The sequence below is a fragment of the Pezoporus wallicus genome, unplaced genomic scaffold, assembly GCF_028554395.1.
Source record: "Pezoporus wallicus isolate ANWC-B61680 ecotype Strahan unplaced genomic scaffold, APGP_CSIRO_Pwel_v1 contig_4055, whole genome shotgun sequence".
Classification (NCBI taxonomy): domain Eukaryota; kingdom Metazoa; phylum Chordata; class Aves; order Psittaciformes; family Psittacidae; genus Pezoporus; species Pezoporus wallicus.
Genome location: NW_026642952.1, coordinates 202,764 through 219,799, shown reverse-complemented (window position 1 = coordinate 219,799; position 17,036 = coordinate 202,764). Strand labels below are relative to the sequence as shown.

Genomic DNA, 17,036 nt, shown 5'->3' with positions numbered 1-17,036 from the left:
AAGTAAGTGCAAAGTGGTTGCAAAGATCTTGATTAAGGAAAACATCTTTATTTAGAAAAGCTCTTGTTTATGTATGTGTTCAGAATTTAAAGTGTATAAATTCACTGAAGTAGTACTTCCACTATCTCATTAGGGATGAATATAAGAATGCATGCATAATTTTGAACTCCTGGGTTCACCTATATAGGTCTAAGTGCAAAACTGCTAGGATTTTCACCATGTACAAGCAAACAAGATACTCAGTAACTGATTCAGTTTCATAAAGTTTCAGAGATATGCCCTCAGCCTCATCTCTTCTTTCTACAAAACTTAGTCATGTTAGTTCATTACAGTTAGAGAAGCAAAATTTGATTATTTTGTGATTTAATAAAAAAGTGACATATGGCTGGTGCTGCACTTAGCTTCAGAATTAAGAGTTCTGTAATGGAAACAGCTGATGTCACAGCTGAAGGAATCTTTTCAAAAATTGAATGAAATTATGACAATATGGACCAACAATCTTAGAGTACATACTAAAAACATTACAAATAAACATAGCCATGGTGATGCAAAAAGAGGCAGAAAACATTTCAGAAGAAACTACAAAATATAAATATATTTACATATGTATACACATGAGTATAAAAACATTAAAAAACAGCTGTCACCACTATAAAACTTAAAACTGCACTTAACTTCACATTTTGCAAATATTTACATCCACTTCAGAAAGACCTAACAATAATGTGCAAAATTAAGCATTACCTTATGTATTTGTAAGGCAATACAAAAAATCACTCTGCTCAAATTTTGGTTTTTATCAACTCTTGTTTGTGTTTATTTAGTGATGTTCCTTTTTGCAATAGCTTCTCTGATTTGACGATCAAGTTCACTCACAATATGGTCTTCATGATTATATACTCCTGTTCTCAACAGGGTATCCCTCTCTTCTATTAGACGAGAGAGATAATCATCTGTGTTCTCATTTAATTTTCTAGAATTAGAAATTCTATTAGCAGAATTAGCTCTAATATCTTGCAACTGCTTTCTTTCTTCTTCTTGTTGCTTTAGCCTGATGTTGATAAAATGGAAAGAATCAAAGGATGAGCTGTATTAAAACCCTCTCTGATTATGTTCATATTAAGTCTGTAGGTTATTTATCTACTTAGTAAAATAAAGAAATCTACAAAAGGCAACAAATTACCCTCTCACTTGGGAAAAACAACCATAAGTAAAAGAAATCTTAATATAATACTTAAATTCTAACAATACTTTTTCATAATTAAATTCTAATAATATCTTTTCTATATGCATATGTAACAAATAGCATGCTATCAAGGCTCCCATTCTGATAGTTCAAGCAAGGTTCAAGGTATAACAACTACTGCAGACAAGTTTTCAGAGGAAAACATTAGGTAGATTGACAATTTAATGTGTTCAAAATACGAATTGACAATTTAATGTGTTCAAAATACGAACACTTTATTTTCTTAATGCAGCAATTATCCATAGAACAGACGGTTTGAAACAGAAAAAAGCCTGATGCTGTACAACTACGACTAACATGAAAAACATGTACAGTGTCCTTAATCATACATTTTCTATACTGCAGTACTGTTACATTTTATAAACGTGAAATCTTTACCTAAGGGGCACTAAACTGTGTTCTTTCAGTGGACTGACAGCCAATTATTACCTTAGTTTCACAGAATCATAGTATGGTTAAGTGTGGAAAGGACCTTAACTTCATCTAGTTCCAGCACTGCTGCCATGGGCAGGAACACCACAAACTCTAGACTATGTCACCCAAAACTCCATCCAACCTGGCCTTGAACACTGCCAGGGATGGAGCATTTACCACTTCTTTTGGCAACCTGTTCCAGTGCCTCACCACCCTCACAGTAAAGAGCTACCTATCCTGAACTTCCCCTGTTTCAGTTTGACCCATTACCTTTTGTCCTACCACTACAGTCAGTCTCTAATGAAGAGTCTGTCTCCAGCACTCTTGTAGCCCCTTCAGATACTGGAAGACTGCTACGAGGTCACCACACAGCCTTCACTTCTCCAGGCTGATCTGCCCCAGATTTCTTAGCTTGCCTTCATAGAGGAGGTGCTTCAGCCCCCTTATCATCTTTGTGGTCTTCCTCTGGACTTGCTCCAACAGCTCCATGTCCTTCTTACGTTAAGGACAACAGAACTGTACATAGTACAGTAAGTGTGGTCTCACGAGAGCAGAGTAGGGGGCAGGATCACCTCCTTTGACTTGATAATCACACTCCTTTTGATGCAGCTCAGTACAGAGTTGGTTTCTGGGCTGCAAGCGCACACTGAAGGCAGCTTATGTTCAGTTTCTCATTACTGACCAACACCCCAAGTCCTTCTCCACAGGGCTGCTCTGAACCTCTTCTCTGCTGTGCCTGGGATTGCTCTGACTCAGGTGTAGGACCTTGCACTTGGCTTTGTTGAGCTTCATGAGGCTGGCATTGGCCACCCTCTCAAGCATTTCAAGGTCCCTCTGGATCCCATCCCTTCCTTTCAGTGTGCCAGTTGAATCACACAGCTTGGTGTCATTGGCAAACTTGCTGAAGGTGCATCAATCCCACTGTCCATGTCACCAACAAAGATGTTCAAGATTGGTCCCAACACTGACCCCTGAGGGACACCACTTGTTAACTGCTCTCCAATTGGACATTGAGTCGTTGACCGCAACTCTCTGCATGTGGCCGTTCAGCCAATTCCTTATCCACCGAGTGGTCCATCCATCAAATTGATGTCTCTCCAGTTTAGAGACAAGGATGTCATGTGTGACAGTGCTGAATACTTTGTGTAAGTCCAGGTAAATGACGTCAGCTGCTCTGCCCCTGTCCATCAGTTCTGTAGCCCCATCACAGAAGGCCAAACTTGTCAGGCATGACTTCCCCTTAGTGAAGCCATGCTGGCTGTCACCAACCACCTTATTGTTTTTCATGCGCTTTAGCATGCTTTCCAGGAGAACTGGATCCAAGATTTTGCCAGGTAGAGGAGAGACTGACTGGTCTGTAACTCCCCAGACCTTTCATATTCTCCTTGAAAATGGGATTTTTCTGCCCTTTTTCCCTGTTGTTGGGAACTTCACCTGAACACCATGATTTTTCAAACATAATAGGCAGTGGCTTAGCAACTTCATTCACCAGCTCCTTCAGGACCTGCAGATGGATTTCATCAGGTCCCATGGACTTGTGCCTGTTGAGGTTCCCAAGATGATCTTGAACCTGATCCTCTCTTACAGCAGGTCTAAGATCTTCATTCTCACAGTCCCTGCACCTGTCTTCCAAGACTTAGGTGGTGTGGTCAGAGCATTTGCTGGTGAAGACTGAGGCAAAAAAGTCATTGAGAACCTCAGCCTTCTCCAAATCCAAGGTAGCCAGTTCTCCTGTTATCTTCCACAGAGAGTCCACATTATCCCTAGCCTGTCTTTTGTTTGCAACGTATCTATAGAACCCCTTCCTGTTATCTTTGACATCCCTTGCCAGACTCAGTTCTAACTGGGCCTTAGCTTTCCTGACCTGATCCCTAGCTTCTGAGCCATCTTCCATTTCAAGACACATGGCAAGAAAAGAGAGGGGAGTGGTCAAAAAGACCAAACCAAAACAAACACCATCAAATCCCAAGCCTTACAAACGCTTTCATACCTGTTAAGTTCATTTCTGATATCTTCCAACTCTTGACGGTCTGGTTTCCCCAGCTCTTTTTCTTCTGCTGCCAAGTAGCGCAACCTCATGTGCTCCAACTCCTGTTGCTGTTTTTTAAGGTAAGCCATTGCATTTTCTTGTTCACGCTAACAGAGGGGGTGAAGACATAACTCAGTTGACTATGTGGTTACATATAGAAGTGCTAATTACAGCAACACGAGCAATACTTCAGCCGTATTAAAAATGCAGAATCTCTTACTGCATTATAGGCATCAAGAGCTAACACAAGTGACTACCGCAATTGCAGTAAAAATGTCCAGTCTGGATCAGCTAAGTCCAGTCACAGATACCTTCCCATTAAGAAACCAGCAAAAATGTTACAAACACTTTTACACACTCCGGCTTAAACCAGTAAACAAAGTTTACACTTTTGGAACTGCTCAAGGTGCTTAGATTTATTCCTTTATTAATCCTTAGATTAATTCCTAAAATTGTAATTTTAAATCACAATTTCAGAAATAAAACCCAGAAAAATGCTAAATCACTGCAGGAAACTTCCATCATCAGCCCCACCAGTGCCTAGTGCCAAACCTTCAAGCACTACTTTTTGAAACTGCAATTTGTGGTTAAGAAAATAAGCCTTGAAAACAAAACTGTGGTGAGGATTCCTTTTATGTTTGTCTAGCTCTGTGTGAAACTCCAGGTAACTTATTCTGCAGATTAAATCCAATCAATCTATTCATTCTAAAAGTTTATTTGGATCTATATTTTCAAGCTCTATGCAAACACTGTAACAAAACTAGGGTCTGAGTCCACTACCACTTCGTGACATTAAAGTGTCTTAGTAAGAAGTATGGTCCCCTCTCCACTTGTTTCCCTTCTGGTCATTTTCCTTATGACCTTGTGACAGTCTTACTCTGAATGACACAGAAGACCTAAGGTAAAATGACATTTCTTCCTGTAGTTAAAAAATAAGGCAGGATGTTATACAAACATCCTGGATCTAGACATGTTGTGAAGTACAATGTTACCTTTGTAATTTTGACACTGCTTTCATCTGAAATATTTGACAGTTACTATAGTCAGTTTCATATTTATTGTAGGGCTAAAAAAATTTACGATTTCATTTGATGTGCGAATATATTCATTATGCAGTCAAACTAATAATGTTTGGAAGAGTCTAGTCAGGCAGTTCCCTGTATCTCAGTCCCCCAGCATCTTAAGTACTCCCTGTTGATGATCAATAAGTGCTAAGAAAATCTGAATTTTACAAGGAATTGGTATTAACAAAGACTCTTAATTGTTAATGTCAGCAGGAAATAAAACAGAGAAGTACTTGACAAGAAATCATAGCATGTAAGTAACCCCAAATTACTAATACTAAATATATTATAGTATATTTCTTATACTAAATCCAGCACAGCAACCAGGCAAACTGGTAGAACTGCAGTGAGACAAGCCAGAAAGCCAGAACAACAACTTGTTAAAGTGATACATACTAATAATATAACTAGAAGAAAACATGGCAAAAGAGTCTACAGCAGATAGATGATCGAATCATAAAATAATCACACAGGGAAGATAAGGCCATAATCCTTCCTTCCTCATCAAGAGTTCACTGCAGAACATTCCCTATTTGCGAGGCACCCTTTTTTATGTAGGAGAGGTTTGAAGAACAGTCTCAGATTGAAGTAGAACAGGTATTAAAGCAGGAATTTACAAATACACATAGCAAATATTAACAAGTCACTACAGCTGGCTAATATTTATCCAAGATTTTTCTGTAATTCTAGTGAAATTTAAACACAAAGTCACAAGACTAACTGGGGATGTAATCCATCACTACAGTTGGTGTTGACACCACAGAAATAATTATTTCTCACTTTTTATTTTATTCCTTTTTTAAACAGAGGTCTTAAGGATACCCAGAAACTACCAGCAGGATTTACTTCCACAGTGGCCAAGTTGAAACCATAACTAAACCAAAACTAACAGGATGCATGGGTACACCAGGAAGAATGAATTCAGCTTTTGTTGAAAAGTCACTTCCATCTGAAAAAAAAAAACCAAAATAAATCCCCCAAAACACCACACCAAAGAAACCACCTACAACCAAACACAAAACTGAGGTGTCACAGGGAAAATCCTCTCAGATTATTCACAGGGTTTAGAAGACCAGATAGCACTTAATCATTTCCACAACAGCAAGAAAGCAGAAGTAGGCTCCACAATAATGTACTCTTTGATATATTCATAAATGAGGAAGTCATTCTGCAATAAACAGTTGGCTGCCAATGCAAAACTATTCAGTGGGGTAAAGTGGATGTGAGAGTGGGACATGATAGGGACATACAAATTAGCTTGAAAAATAAAAATAAATTGCAAATATATTCACTGACATCTGTTTAACATGACAGCCTGAATGCAACTGCTGGCTCATGCTGTTCTTTATAAATTGACGGAGGGCAGCTGGAGGATATTCAAAGATATCCACGCTTGATTTCTAGGTCTTGTGCATCTACTGCTGGCCTCTGCATGGGCTAGACTGATATTTCATATCATATTGGCTAGTTTGTTTTTTTTTCCCACCCAATGAAAAGCACTAGCTGAAAGTCAAAACTAGGTAAACTCCCACTAGAGACATGATTCAAGTTATTAAACCAGTGGAAATTAATCACTTCAGCAATACAGCAAACATGTTACAGTCTCATAATCCCAAAATGTTTTGAATGAAGACAGATACTTGCATTTTAAAAAATGCCACAGATGAAGCATTACTTTAACAAAGACAGAGAACGGTTATAGGTTTTTTTTTTTAAATCCCAGCAAATATTATATCATTCTCTGGCTTCCAAGCACCTGGATAAGCAACAATATGCAGACAGTAAAGCCAAATTTCAAGATTTCAAGTATGCAATGGGCTATGAAGATTAACGGAATTATCTTAACTGTTTTGATAGTTGTACTTACCTTGCATTGTTTGCTTTGCTAACTGTGGATAGTAAGATAAAATGCTGAGCATGATCTAGTTTTAAATAGGTTGGTATAAAACCAGTACAAATTCAGCTATAGTACAAGTAAAGACATAGACAGCAAATCTGACTATCTCAAATTACCCACAATCTAGAAGCAAACTGCCTCACCTGTAGGAAAAAAACAAAACAAAACAAACAGCTAAGAGAATAAAGTCAACATCTTCCTCTTAGATTATGTAAAAAAAAAAAACAAAAAGCACAAACTAAATCTTTTGCACACTTAGCTTCAATTTTCTCTTATTTCTAGCCCTTCTACTTATGCTGATTTGTAGATTGGTTAGCTTCAGTCCTATGCACTGCTACAGATGGTAAGGAAAGGATTAATTTCAGAAAAGAAAATCTTGCTCTGCAGTTCAGGTTACTTTAAACTAGGACTACTGTCATGAGCAGCAGGGGTATAAATGTAAGTCTGTCAAATTTCTGTATTAATTCTGTAAGAGAAGTTTTTTTGAAGGTACATTGGGCAAACATTACCTGAAAACTGAACACAGGAAAACTAACAAAAATCAGTGTGGCACTTACTGCACAGCAAAACTTTTAACATGCCTGCAGTAAAGGACATCCCTGCCTACTGCTAAAACATTATAATGCGACACATAATACACACAGATCAAATAGTGATCACTGAATAGAAGTCTTCTAATCCAGTCCTTCAGTTTGTGTAGTGTGTTACCCAGATCTATAAAAAAAGACTTTGAGTGTTCCTACAATTGCAGCTTCAGAGGAAAGACATAACTGTGTGTTCAGCCTAAGAAGAATGGCAGATTACTCAGTGATCCAGAGGTTTCTGCTGTTTAGCCACATGCTAACAATGGCAATTCAATCACAAAAAGAGCATTTTAAACTCAAAGAAAAGAGTATACATTAGAAGTACATATACTGAAGGTTAACAGAACAAAGTCCAAAGCTCAAACAGACCAGGAAGAAGACACAATATTCCTAACACTTTCCTATTTATGAGAAGGGTTCTCATTTAGTACTTTGGTCCTTCATGCCCTCACTGAACTAGTTAGTTTCAGAACCACAAAGATATCTGATAAAGAAGCATCTTTAGTGATGTTCAGTAAAACCAAGAAAAGGACAAAAGAGAGGATGATGCAAAAGCCAAGGAGCGATGTAGGAAAAACAAAGCTTTCCTGAAGAACCCTTTGCTCATTTCGTGATTCTTTTGATGTTTTTCTGCGAGGAAAAAGTCTGTGCAAAAAAAAAAAAAAAATAAAAAAATACCCAAACTAAACCAAAACCCAAGCAAAGAAAAATGTATCAGTGTCACTAGTAAGCATGCTCATTGCTCAGAATGATACCCATAGATTTTCAAGGAAGTAAGTTTGAATGTAAAGTGTTAAATTCTCCTTTTCTCTATAGAGAAAAACTCTTTTCAGTACATTTTATTTCCAACTTAACTGGGTAGGACTTCCTTTCAGATAAATATGATTAGAAATTTAACTTGATTTACTAATACAACTGTGATGTAAACAGGACAAATATCTGGCATTTCCTTATCTGGGAGGGGAGAGGGAAGAGACAACATTAATTTTAGTCCTGTAGTAGTGCAGGTCAGGAATATCTGTAGCATGCTATGCCATGACCCTGAACAGTGACATTTAAGCCCAATAATATTAAATTCACTAATAGAAATCAACATTTTTCTGAGGCAAGATTTCCCTAGCATTCATTTTAAGACAGTCCCACTTGGGAGTGGGGGGGAAACACATGAAAGAAAGTCAGGAGGGATTTTGCAGATTTGTTTATGATGGACCCTGCATGTAATTTCAGTTGCACAATTTGTACTCTTATTCTCAAGTGTCTTTCCCAACATTAATCTTGACTCCTTTAAAAGTCTGTCATAACAATTTGCAGGGTGCATAACAGCAAACTTGCTCCGTGTATACCATTCATAGCAGAACAACAGAAACCCATTTCCTAATAATCCACCAATACAAGAAGATGGCAAGAATTTACAAGAGTTGTTTGATCAGAAGTGATGAATGCTGATTATGAATTAATTTGTATACAGTTTTGTTATGATGCAATTGAGGGCCATTAAAAAGAATGAGTTTTGTTACAGTGAGAGAAAGAAGGATTTCTTATTCATCATAATGCTGAAATTGGTGCCACCTTATCAGGGTACATTCAGATATTAGATCAATTTTTTCTAATCACAGTTAAAATATTCACTTAGCCACAAGCACTTTCTGGGCAGTTTTTTGTTTGGTTGGTTTTGGGGGTTTTTAAAACCAGGGAAGGAACTGAACTCTGCTGCATAGTAGTACTTGAAATACAGCAGAGTTAACTATGCCATCTTCCAAAGTGAAAAAAAAAAAATTAATAAAACTTCTGCACATTTAAAGTACTAATACAGTCCAACATTTTTACACCTACCTGTAACATCTTCATGTTATTCTGTGTATATTTAAAAACTAATTAATAATTATTTAAGTGTACCTCAGTGCACAAATGTTAATACATACATACTCATATGCTTAAAATTCTCAGTCAAGACTTACTAACACACTCTACATTTCCAGACAGAATATGATCTTATATTATTTCCTAAATAAGGAACATTTAAGATTATTTTCAGCTGCTTATTGCAGCCAGTCAGGCTGTTTTAAGCCTCAGTGAGAACTATCATAATTTTAAACCTTTAGAATTTTCTATTTGTAAATTTCAGGTAAGGGAACACTTGGACTCATCAGCTGCTGAACTAAATGCAGCTTTGTAGGGATAAGACCCACCAGAAACTTTACTCTTGTATTACCACCTAATTATCATCAGCAACTATCCCACACTGAGGCAGCCATAGATCAACCAAAGGTATCACGTGCAAATTACTCTGACAATTATTTCTGCAGTATGCTCTTAGTTGACCAAGATACCTTCTCCTCCACTACTTTCTCTAAGCACTTCTAGTTACAGTATTCCTTTTGCTCATTTTCTCCCCTCAGTAAAACTTATCACCAATATTCCTTTCCTTTATTAATCTGATATTTGCCACCCTTCTCTTATATACCCATAAACAAAATAATCCAGTCCAAATAAAGCCACATACTAGTCATCATTTACTTCAATGTTTTACTTATTTTCTTCATTAGTTTGCATCCCTGATGTAGTGCTTGAGATGTAGAGTAATATTTTAGGAGCTTGCACAGTGGAACTTTTGAAGCCTATGGTACTAGAGGAATACCAGCATTAAACAAAAATTAACCATCAATGAAAAAAAAATAATTCAATTATAATTTGATTATAAATGAATCCCTGTATGCTGCCAGGTGCTCTAGTTAAGAGGCTCTTCAATCAAGGAAGCACAATCGTTATTTTGCCATGGCTGCCTATAAATCCAAAAGGGAGATGTAAACATACATACACTAGACTAAACAATGGCTAAATAGCAGCCACTATTCACTCTCCCACTCACACATACCATGCAAGTCTGTGGGAAAAACTTACGACTGAAGCTAAGGGACTCAAGTAAAGTTTTCTGAAAATAACCCAGAGCTGACAAGTCAGTAGGAGGGCCTGGATGGTTTCAAGACACAGTTTTTAACCGAGACTTGGACCTCCAAGATTTTTTGCACCCTCCTCCCACCACTTTTTTTTTTACTCTTTAAAAAAAAAAAAAGAAACAAAAACCCAAAGATTTACATCCTATCCTTGGCTAAATTACTTATAAATTAATCAAATTAATTACTGAGTGGATAAGCAAGACACTGGACAAGACAGAATGAATGTCAGCCAGCCAATATGGTCTATGTTGTTTTAAACAAATGCATCAGTGCTAGTTTTTCAGATGTCTAGGGCACAAACATTAAAAGGTTTAAAACCAGTGTTTTTCCTACAACAGTGCATAATGTATGCATGTATATTTTGAGATTTTTGTTTTCTACATTATAGCAGAGATGTCAACTGATGAAAATGACATTTCTCCCAGCTTTTATTTTTCTTTTGTTACACTGTTTCTTGCAGTTAGGTACTGAATTTAACAACTAAGATCTCTGTAAAGAGATATTACGCAATTTTGTGTAAATGGTTTCATTCCTCTCAGAAGTAATGCTCACATGCATAAAAGTTATGGAAGTCTCGTTCATGTAGCATTGAGATCTCCCAGTCAGCAAACTCTGAAAGAGTCTGGAAATGGTTAAGTCTACCTGGGTGATTACACAGCTAACTTTTTGATATTTTTCTCTTCCTAAACCTGAACAGCATATAATAATACAGACTTGCAATGAGTAACAGGGAGGGAGGAAAAATAAGCTGGGTGAAGTCTATTTTCACTCAGCTATACAAACTTTGTTAAAATTCAACTAGCTTCTGTATTTTGTTAAGCACAGGTAAGCTTGACATATGTGTGTTCTCATGCATTTTAGATCTTTTTCTGATTACCACTGGCCCTGTGTTTAGCATTCAAAATCCTGATGTGGAGAAGTTTAGAGTATTTTCTATTAATGGTTCCATACTTTCCTAAGTTATGTACTGCACAGCTCATATTCTGCAAAATATAAAACCATCACAGATGTGTGCTAAGAACTAGTTCCAAAGTAAAAGGAAACTTTTTAATTAAGGAAACATTGACTTTTATGGTTGCAAATCAGAGGAGCATTTCACTGAATGCTTAGCCTGTAGATTATGCTGCTTTAATTCACAAATTGACTGTACTAGGTCACCTTTGAGTAATGGAAATCTCTGTTTAAACATTTTTTTGGCAATGGGCACAAAGCATTAGATCTCATTTCCAAGACTTACCAGCTGGGTTTTGTCATTAACATTTATTAACAATCTAAGATACGGCTTTCAACGTCTAATCCTCACTACACAAATGTTTTGTATAGTTCTCTAGAGAGCTTTGGTGTGACAAATTACTGGCACAGCTTACAGCCCTGTGGCTATTCACCAGGGGCAATACAAAATTAACATCGTACTAATCCAACTTAAACAAGAAATTGGTCGAACAATTGCACAAATCATCTGAACTAAAGCAAATCTAGAATTCATGAAGCAACAGTTTCCAAATTTGTTTAAAACACAGTAAATGGGTTTTGATCATTTCTGCTTCAAATTTAATTTGCTCTTTGAAGTCACTTAAATCCTTTATCAATAGACTAAGTGTAAGATCAAGCACAGGAGTATAAAAACCAGAAGAAACTACTTTGAAAGGGTTTGTTCTGTAGTAGAAAAGTTTTAGGTAGTGTAATTCACTGTACATGACAACTTATTTTATGGTTCGGACTTTCAGCTAAAGGGTCACCTGAAACATTCTAATATATTACTAAATTCAGATTGCCAGGTCTGCAGTGATGAAATCTATAATAAATAAAAACCTGATATGGATATACACCAGTGTTACTCTGGCAAGCAGCATTTTTTTCTTTTATCCTATAGGAATTTTTGAATATGGCAGTAAAAAACACAGTCTGGGCATTTCATGGATGCAGAAAATAAAAAAATCTTAATCAGGACATAAGATTTATATTTTTCTTTCTATCATCTCGTCAAGCATGGATGCTTCAGAAACTGAGGATGAGAATTCATGACTCCTTTTATAACTAGGCAAAAAAGGACCAACTTGAAGACAGCAAATAAAGATGAGGTTTTAATCAGTGATTATACAACACGTTCACTTTCTTCAAAGAGAAATATAGATTATAAAAGGTAATTATCAAATAGAAGAGTATGAGCTTAGAGTCTTACTATTCAAAAACTGAACAGCAGCAGGAATAAGTTAGGAACTATAATCCTTTAAAAAAAAAACAACAAAAAAGGAAACAACCCAAACAACAAAAACAACCAAAAAAACCACCAAACCCCACACAAAATCAACAACAACAAACAAACAAAACAAGCAAACCCCGACAAAACCCCAAAACCCAAACCAAAACAACCAACATTTCCTAAAGCAGAAGGTAGGTGTGAATAAAGGTTACAAAGACCTTTTCCTAAAACTTGATTTCTGAAGCTTTATGTCTGTGTCAAGGTTTGTTCATCAACTGGGATTAATGATTTACTAATTTGTTTGTCAAGGCCAAGGAAAATGCTTGCCATTCTTACACATACTGTTTAGCTAATGTTTACTACAATTCATGAAAGACAGGCAATGACAAAAAAAAAAAAACAAAACCTAGAGGTACATGGATTCAGTGAGGATGAAGTTGCTATTCCTGGTTTGAGCTGAGTCTTTCAAGTCATATGTATACAGATACCCAAGCTCTGTTAAAACACAGCAGCAAAAGGCATGCCACATTAGTATGAGATTAGAATTTCCAAAAGCAGGAGGAAGCTTCACTTCCAGTTTCATTTTGCAGTATTCAGTAAGCCTTGAACCATTGTTTCTAAAAGCTTTGTTTCCCATCTTTAGTCTTTATTCATTTTACTGACCAAGATGGTTGGGACATGCTTGCTTTTTAGCTATGAGAACCTTCTTTGCAGGTCTGAGGCTTGATCTTCCCTGAGTACAACGTCAAACTAGAATCAATTTTTCTGTTCTCATTTTTGTAGAAAAGTGTAGCTCAGAATTTTGATTTCGTAAAGACAAACACTAATAAAATGAAAACCGCCAGGAGTTACCAGTAATTATAAGTTGCTTCAAATACTACATTTTGCAGTTGTCTCGCATTACAACCTTGGTAATTAACTTGGTTGTCTCATACAACAAAAGAAAACCTGCATACCTGTTTTAACCTCGCAAGTTCTTTCAAAGCCCTTGTCCATTGTTGTTTGTAGTGGAGCTTTGACTTCGTAGCTGACTCTAACTTTCTTTCAAGTTCAACCTAAAAGCAATTAAAGTCATACCAGCTGAAGCAATAACAGCAGTAACAATCACTGAAAGATGTATATATACAAAAGGTCTGGCTTAAGAAAAGTGTTTATGTAGTGCAACATACAACATCTTCAAAAGCTGTTATACAATATAACATAAATATTATGGCACACGAACATTTTCTTGTTTAAAATATAGCCTTATTTTTATTGGATAGCTGTCTATAGAAGAAAAAAAATAGTTTTTAGCACTAAATCTGCTGATGTAAATTTTAAGTCTCTCAATTTAGCAAACCCTCTTTTTTAAGCTAAGATTATTAACACTAATTTAGCAGAAACATTGATCAATAAATCTTGCCTTTAAAAGGTGTGTAGTTGTTCTTTTCTTTCCTGCAGCTGATGGAAGATATTTATTACATTCTTTTCTTTGAAACAGATATCTGTGTAAATTGTTCTTTACAATCTATGCATCTGGTGTGAATCTTTGATCTCACTATCTAAATAAATCTTTAAAAAATGTTAAACACTAAAAAAAACCAAACCCCAATGCATTCAGTGAAAAAAAAAACAAAACCCCCCCTCGTATTAAAGCAAACAAAACCAGTTATGAAGCACACAAAACAGTAACCTGAAGAATGAACCATTTTTAATTAACCCTGAGGCATGATATTTTCTTTTAATCAGAAAAAAATTATTCACCATTAAATTTGTGAAGAACTTACAGCTTAACTTTTTTCTTAAAACTGACAAAAGTAGGGAATCTAAAAATATTTAAGCTGATTATTTAAAAGATCTATGGAGACAAATAGATTCTGAATCATTTGCCTGCACTATTAGAAGTTATTCAAGCATACAGTAACAGACAGACTGTCCATATAACAAAGTGCATTTTGTGCAAAGAACCGTGGTGCGACTTTTTTTCCTGTTTATTCAGTCAACAATTTTACTCAAACTTCACAATAATTCTGAGCAGAAAAAAACCTGTGATTCTAATTAAGCAAATATCATCTACTAAAGGCTTATGATAGTGAGTCCATTCCACTGGTAGCTAACAAGCTTTTCAGAAATACTAAAAAAAACAATGTATGTAATGGAATACCAGTCTAAATTAAGCCTCACAAGAAAATCTTCATTTTTATTTAGTTTTACAAACAGAGTACTTGGAGTCCCCAGCATAAATCATGATAGCAGCAATTTAAATATTTAGGTTAGGTTTTTTTCTGCCTTAACCTCTCTCTCTACTACTTCCTGTATAGAAATAAGGTCACTGTTGGCCTTATTTGTGTCTGAATACTTAAAGTCTGAAGAAATCGTTTGAAAAAATAAACCAAAATTGACAAATTAACCGTTGTATCATGCAAGATTTTTTAACATGGCCCATTGTGACAGTTTTAAAGACTAGAAAAATCAAAAATACCTTTTCTAAAGCGAGAAGATTTATTTCCGACTGTAGCTTAATTTCTGGTTTGCTACTTTGCTGTTCTTTGTATTGTTGGAACTCCTTCTCCAGAATTTTATGCTTATTTTCTGCTTCATTGAGCTACATTAAAGATACCAAGACGTAAAGCAAGTTAGCAGAAAAACCCACTCACAAAGTATTAGGTTACAGAACTTAGTTACTCATTAGTCCCTCGAACAAACATCTTGTTGTCAATTATCTGATATAAAACAGACAGGGAAAGCTATACATTCACAATTAATGCTTTCATGATGAAGGCATATAGCAATGGGAAGAATTTTAAAAGAGGATCTTTGCTCACTACCGGGAAGTAGATCAAGAAGATACAGAAGATCAAGATTTATAAATGTGACTGTTCACATTTATGTAACATCTTGCTGAAGAAATAACAGAAAGCCTAACTACTCAGATTTACACACATCTCTTAAAGAAATCTAGCAGTTAAGTTATCCACTATATGAAGTTTTATTACTCATTCAATTTCCCCAGCACAACTTTTTTAGGAAAGTCTGGAAGAGGAAATAACTATTACTTTGTACAGCCAAATGATTTAGAAGAAAGGATGAAGTAGAAAGACTTCAGTGACTAATTACTTAATGCTATGTACCTCTGCCCTCACTGTGTACTTCCACAGTTTCATGAAGATTCTATAAAGAGAGTGGTTTGCTCTTCATCTTAAAATGGTTAACTTGATAAATGATGCCAAACCACAATAATTTTGCTAAAAAGAAATAAAGCAAATCAAATGTTTAACAGCTTTTTTCACTATACCATATTAAAACATGGTATAAATGTTTTATGTTTAAGAGTAGCTTACATTCTTCTTCTGTTAAATCTTATTCAACTATGAATACCTTAAAACAGCCAATGGAAGTGGTGCATTGCATCACAGAATATGGTCCCATATGCTGCCTTTGTATTTATGTTCAAGTAAGTTAATTCAAGTATTTCCATGAACTGTATTTTCAACAACTTAGAATACTGAGCAAAAATGTTTCAGAGAATTCATTTCTGTTTCAAAGCCTACTTCCATTAGCACATAAATATTTTGATTCTTTGGATCTCCTTATTAGGGCACTTCTTTTTTTTCTTCCAAAGTTTCACCTTTTGCATTTCTTATTCTTACAGAATTGATGTAAGAAAGATGCCTCCTAAAGAGAAATATAAAAATGTATGCCACAGAAGTTACTTTACAAATACAACCACAATAGCCAGCTTTAAAAGTATATTGTTCTTTGCCATCTTTCCATTTTTACCTATTGCTTTTTAAAAGCAAATACACAGACATGATGCCAAACACAAAGACAGTAACTAATTTTTTTAGCTATGAAAAATGCTGGCTTTCCCTAGAGTTTCTACCATAATGTTTAATTTCTTGTTTGGTTCTGAAAACACTCAAAAATTATATTTCTTATGAGACCTCAGGTCCCTCTCCATTAGGGAACTGCACAAATCACACAAGGAACAACTTCCTTATTCAGGAAGTAACAGCAATGTTCAAGGTGGATGCCTTAAGGGTCTCCTCCTGCATAGTAGAGTACTATGTATATTACTTCAAAATAAGTTAGACACTTAAGGAACTCTACAATTCATGTGTGAAAACTGTGTACTGACACAACTCCTTATACTGAAGCATGAAAGTGATTCAAAATAACAGGAACAGCACAGAGGAAGACAAACATGATGATCAGCTGGAAGGAATGATCTTCATACAAAGCAAAACACAGTGGGATCTGTGTTTGGAAGAAGAAACAGCATGACAGGCACCCAAGTAATCAGGAACAGTGTGTAGCACAAGCACTAAATGATTCTTAAGCAATGAGATTAAAATGAACAAAAATAAGTTTTTAAATATACAACACAACTAAATTTTAGAACTCTCTGCCACAGGATGTTGCAATGCTAAAAACAGAAATACTTTTTAAGATTGCATGAGTTCAGGAAGAATGCTTTCACTGATGGCTCGTAAATATGAAATGCTGCCACTGGCTGAAGGCATATGTAACTCTTGATGGTATTGCTGATATACCAAAACTCTATTTTCTCATTGTCCAATTTCTTATTTCTTGCTCTCTAAATGTTATCATTGCTGCAACAGAGTGTTGAGCTAACTACATCTTTGGTCTGATACAGTATGTC

At 35.8% G+C, this 17,036-nt stretch overlaps 1 protein-coding gene across 5 annotated transcripts in view; it reads right to left on the bottom strand.

The window, feature by feature from the left end:
• Nucleotides 1-447: 447 nt before the first annotated feature.
• CEP120 (centrosomal protein 120) overlaps nucleotides 448-17,036 on the bottom strand; it is a 40,614-nt gene continuing 24,025 nt past the window's right edge. For 3 of the 5 annotated variants that reach the window (XM_057433282.1, XM_057433285.1, XM_057433283.1), the window contains 4 exons: nucleotides 14,856-14,978; nucleotides 13,351-13,449; nucleotides 3,651-3,796; nucleotides 448-1,051 (listed from right to left, as the gene is read on the bottom strand). In XM_057433282.1, the coding sequence (XP_057289265.1) occupies nucleotides 817-1,051; nucleotides 3,651-3,796; nucleotides 13,351-13,449; nucleotides 14,856-14,978 (603 nt within the window). In that variant the 3' untranslated portion in view covers nucleotides 448-816. The remainder of the gene's footprint in view (nucleotides 1,052-3,650; nucleotides 3,797-13,350; nucleotides 13,450-14,855; nucleotides 14,979-17,036) is intronic. The other 2 variants (XM_057433284.1, XM_057433286.1) reach the window with 2 other exon arrangements.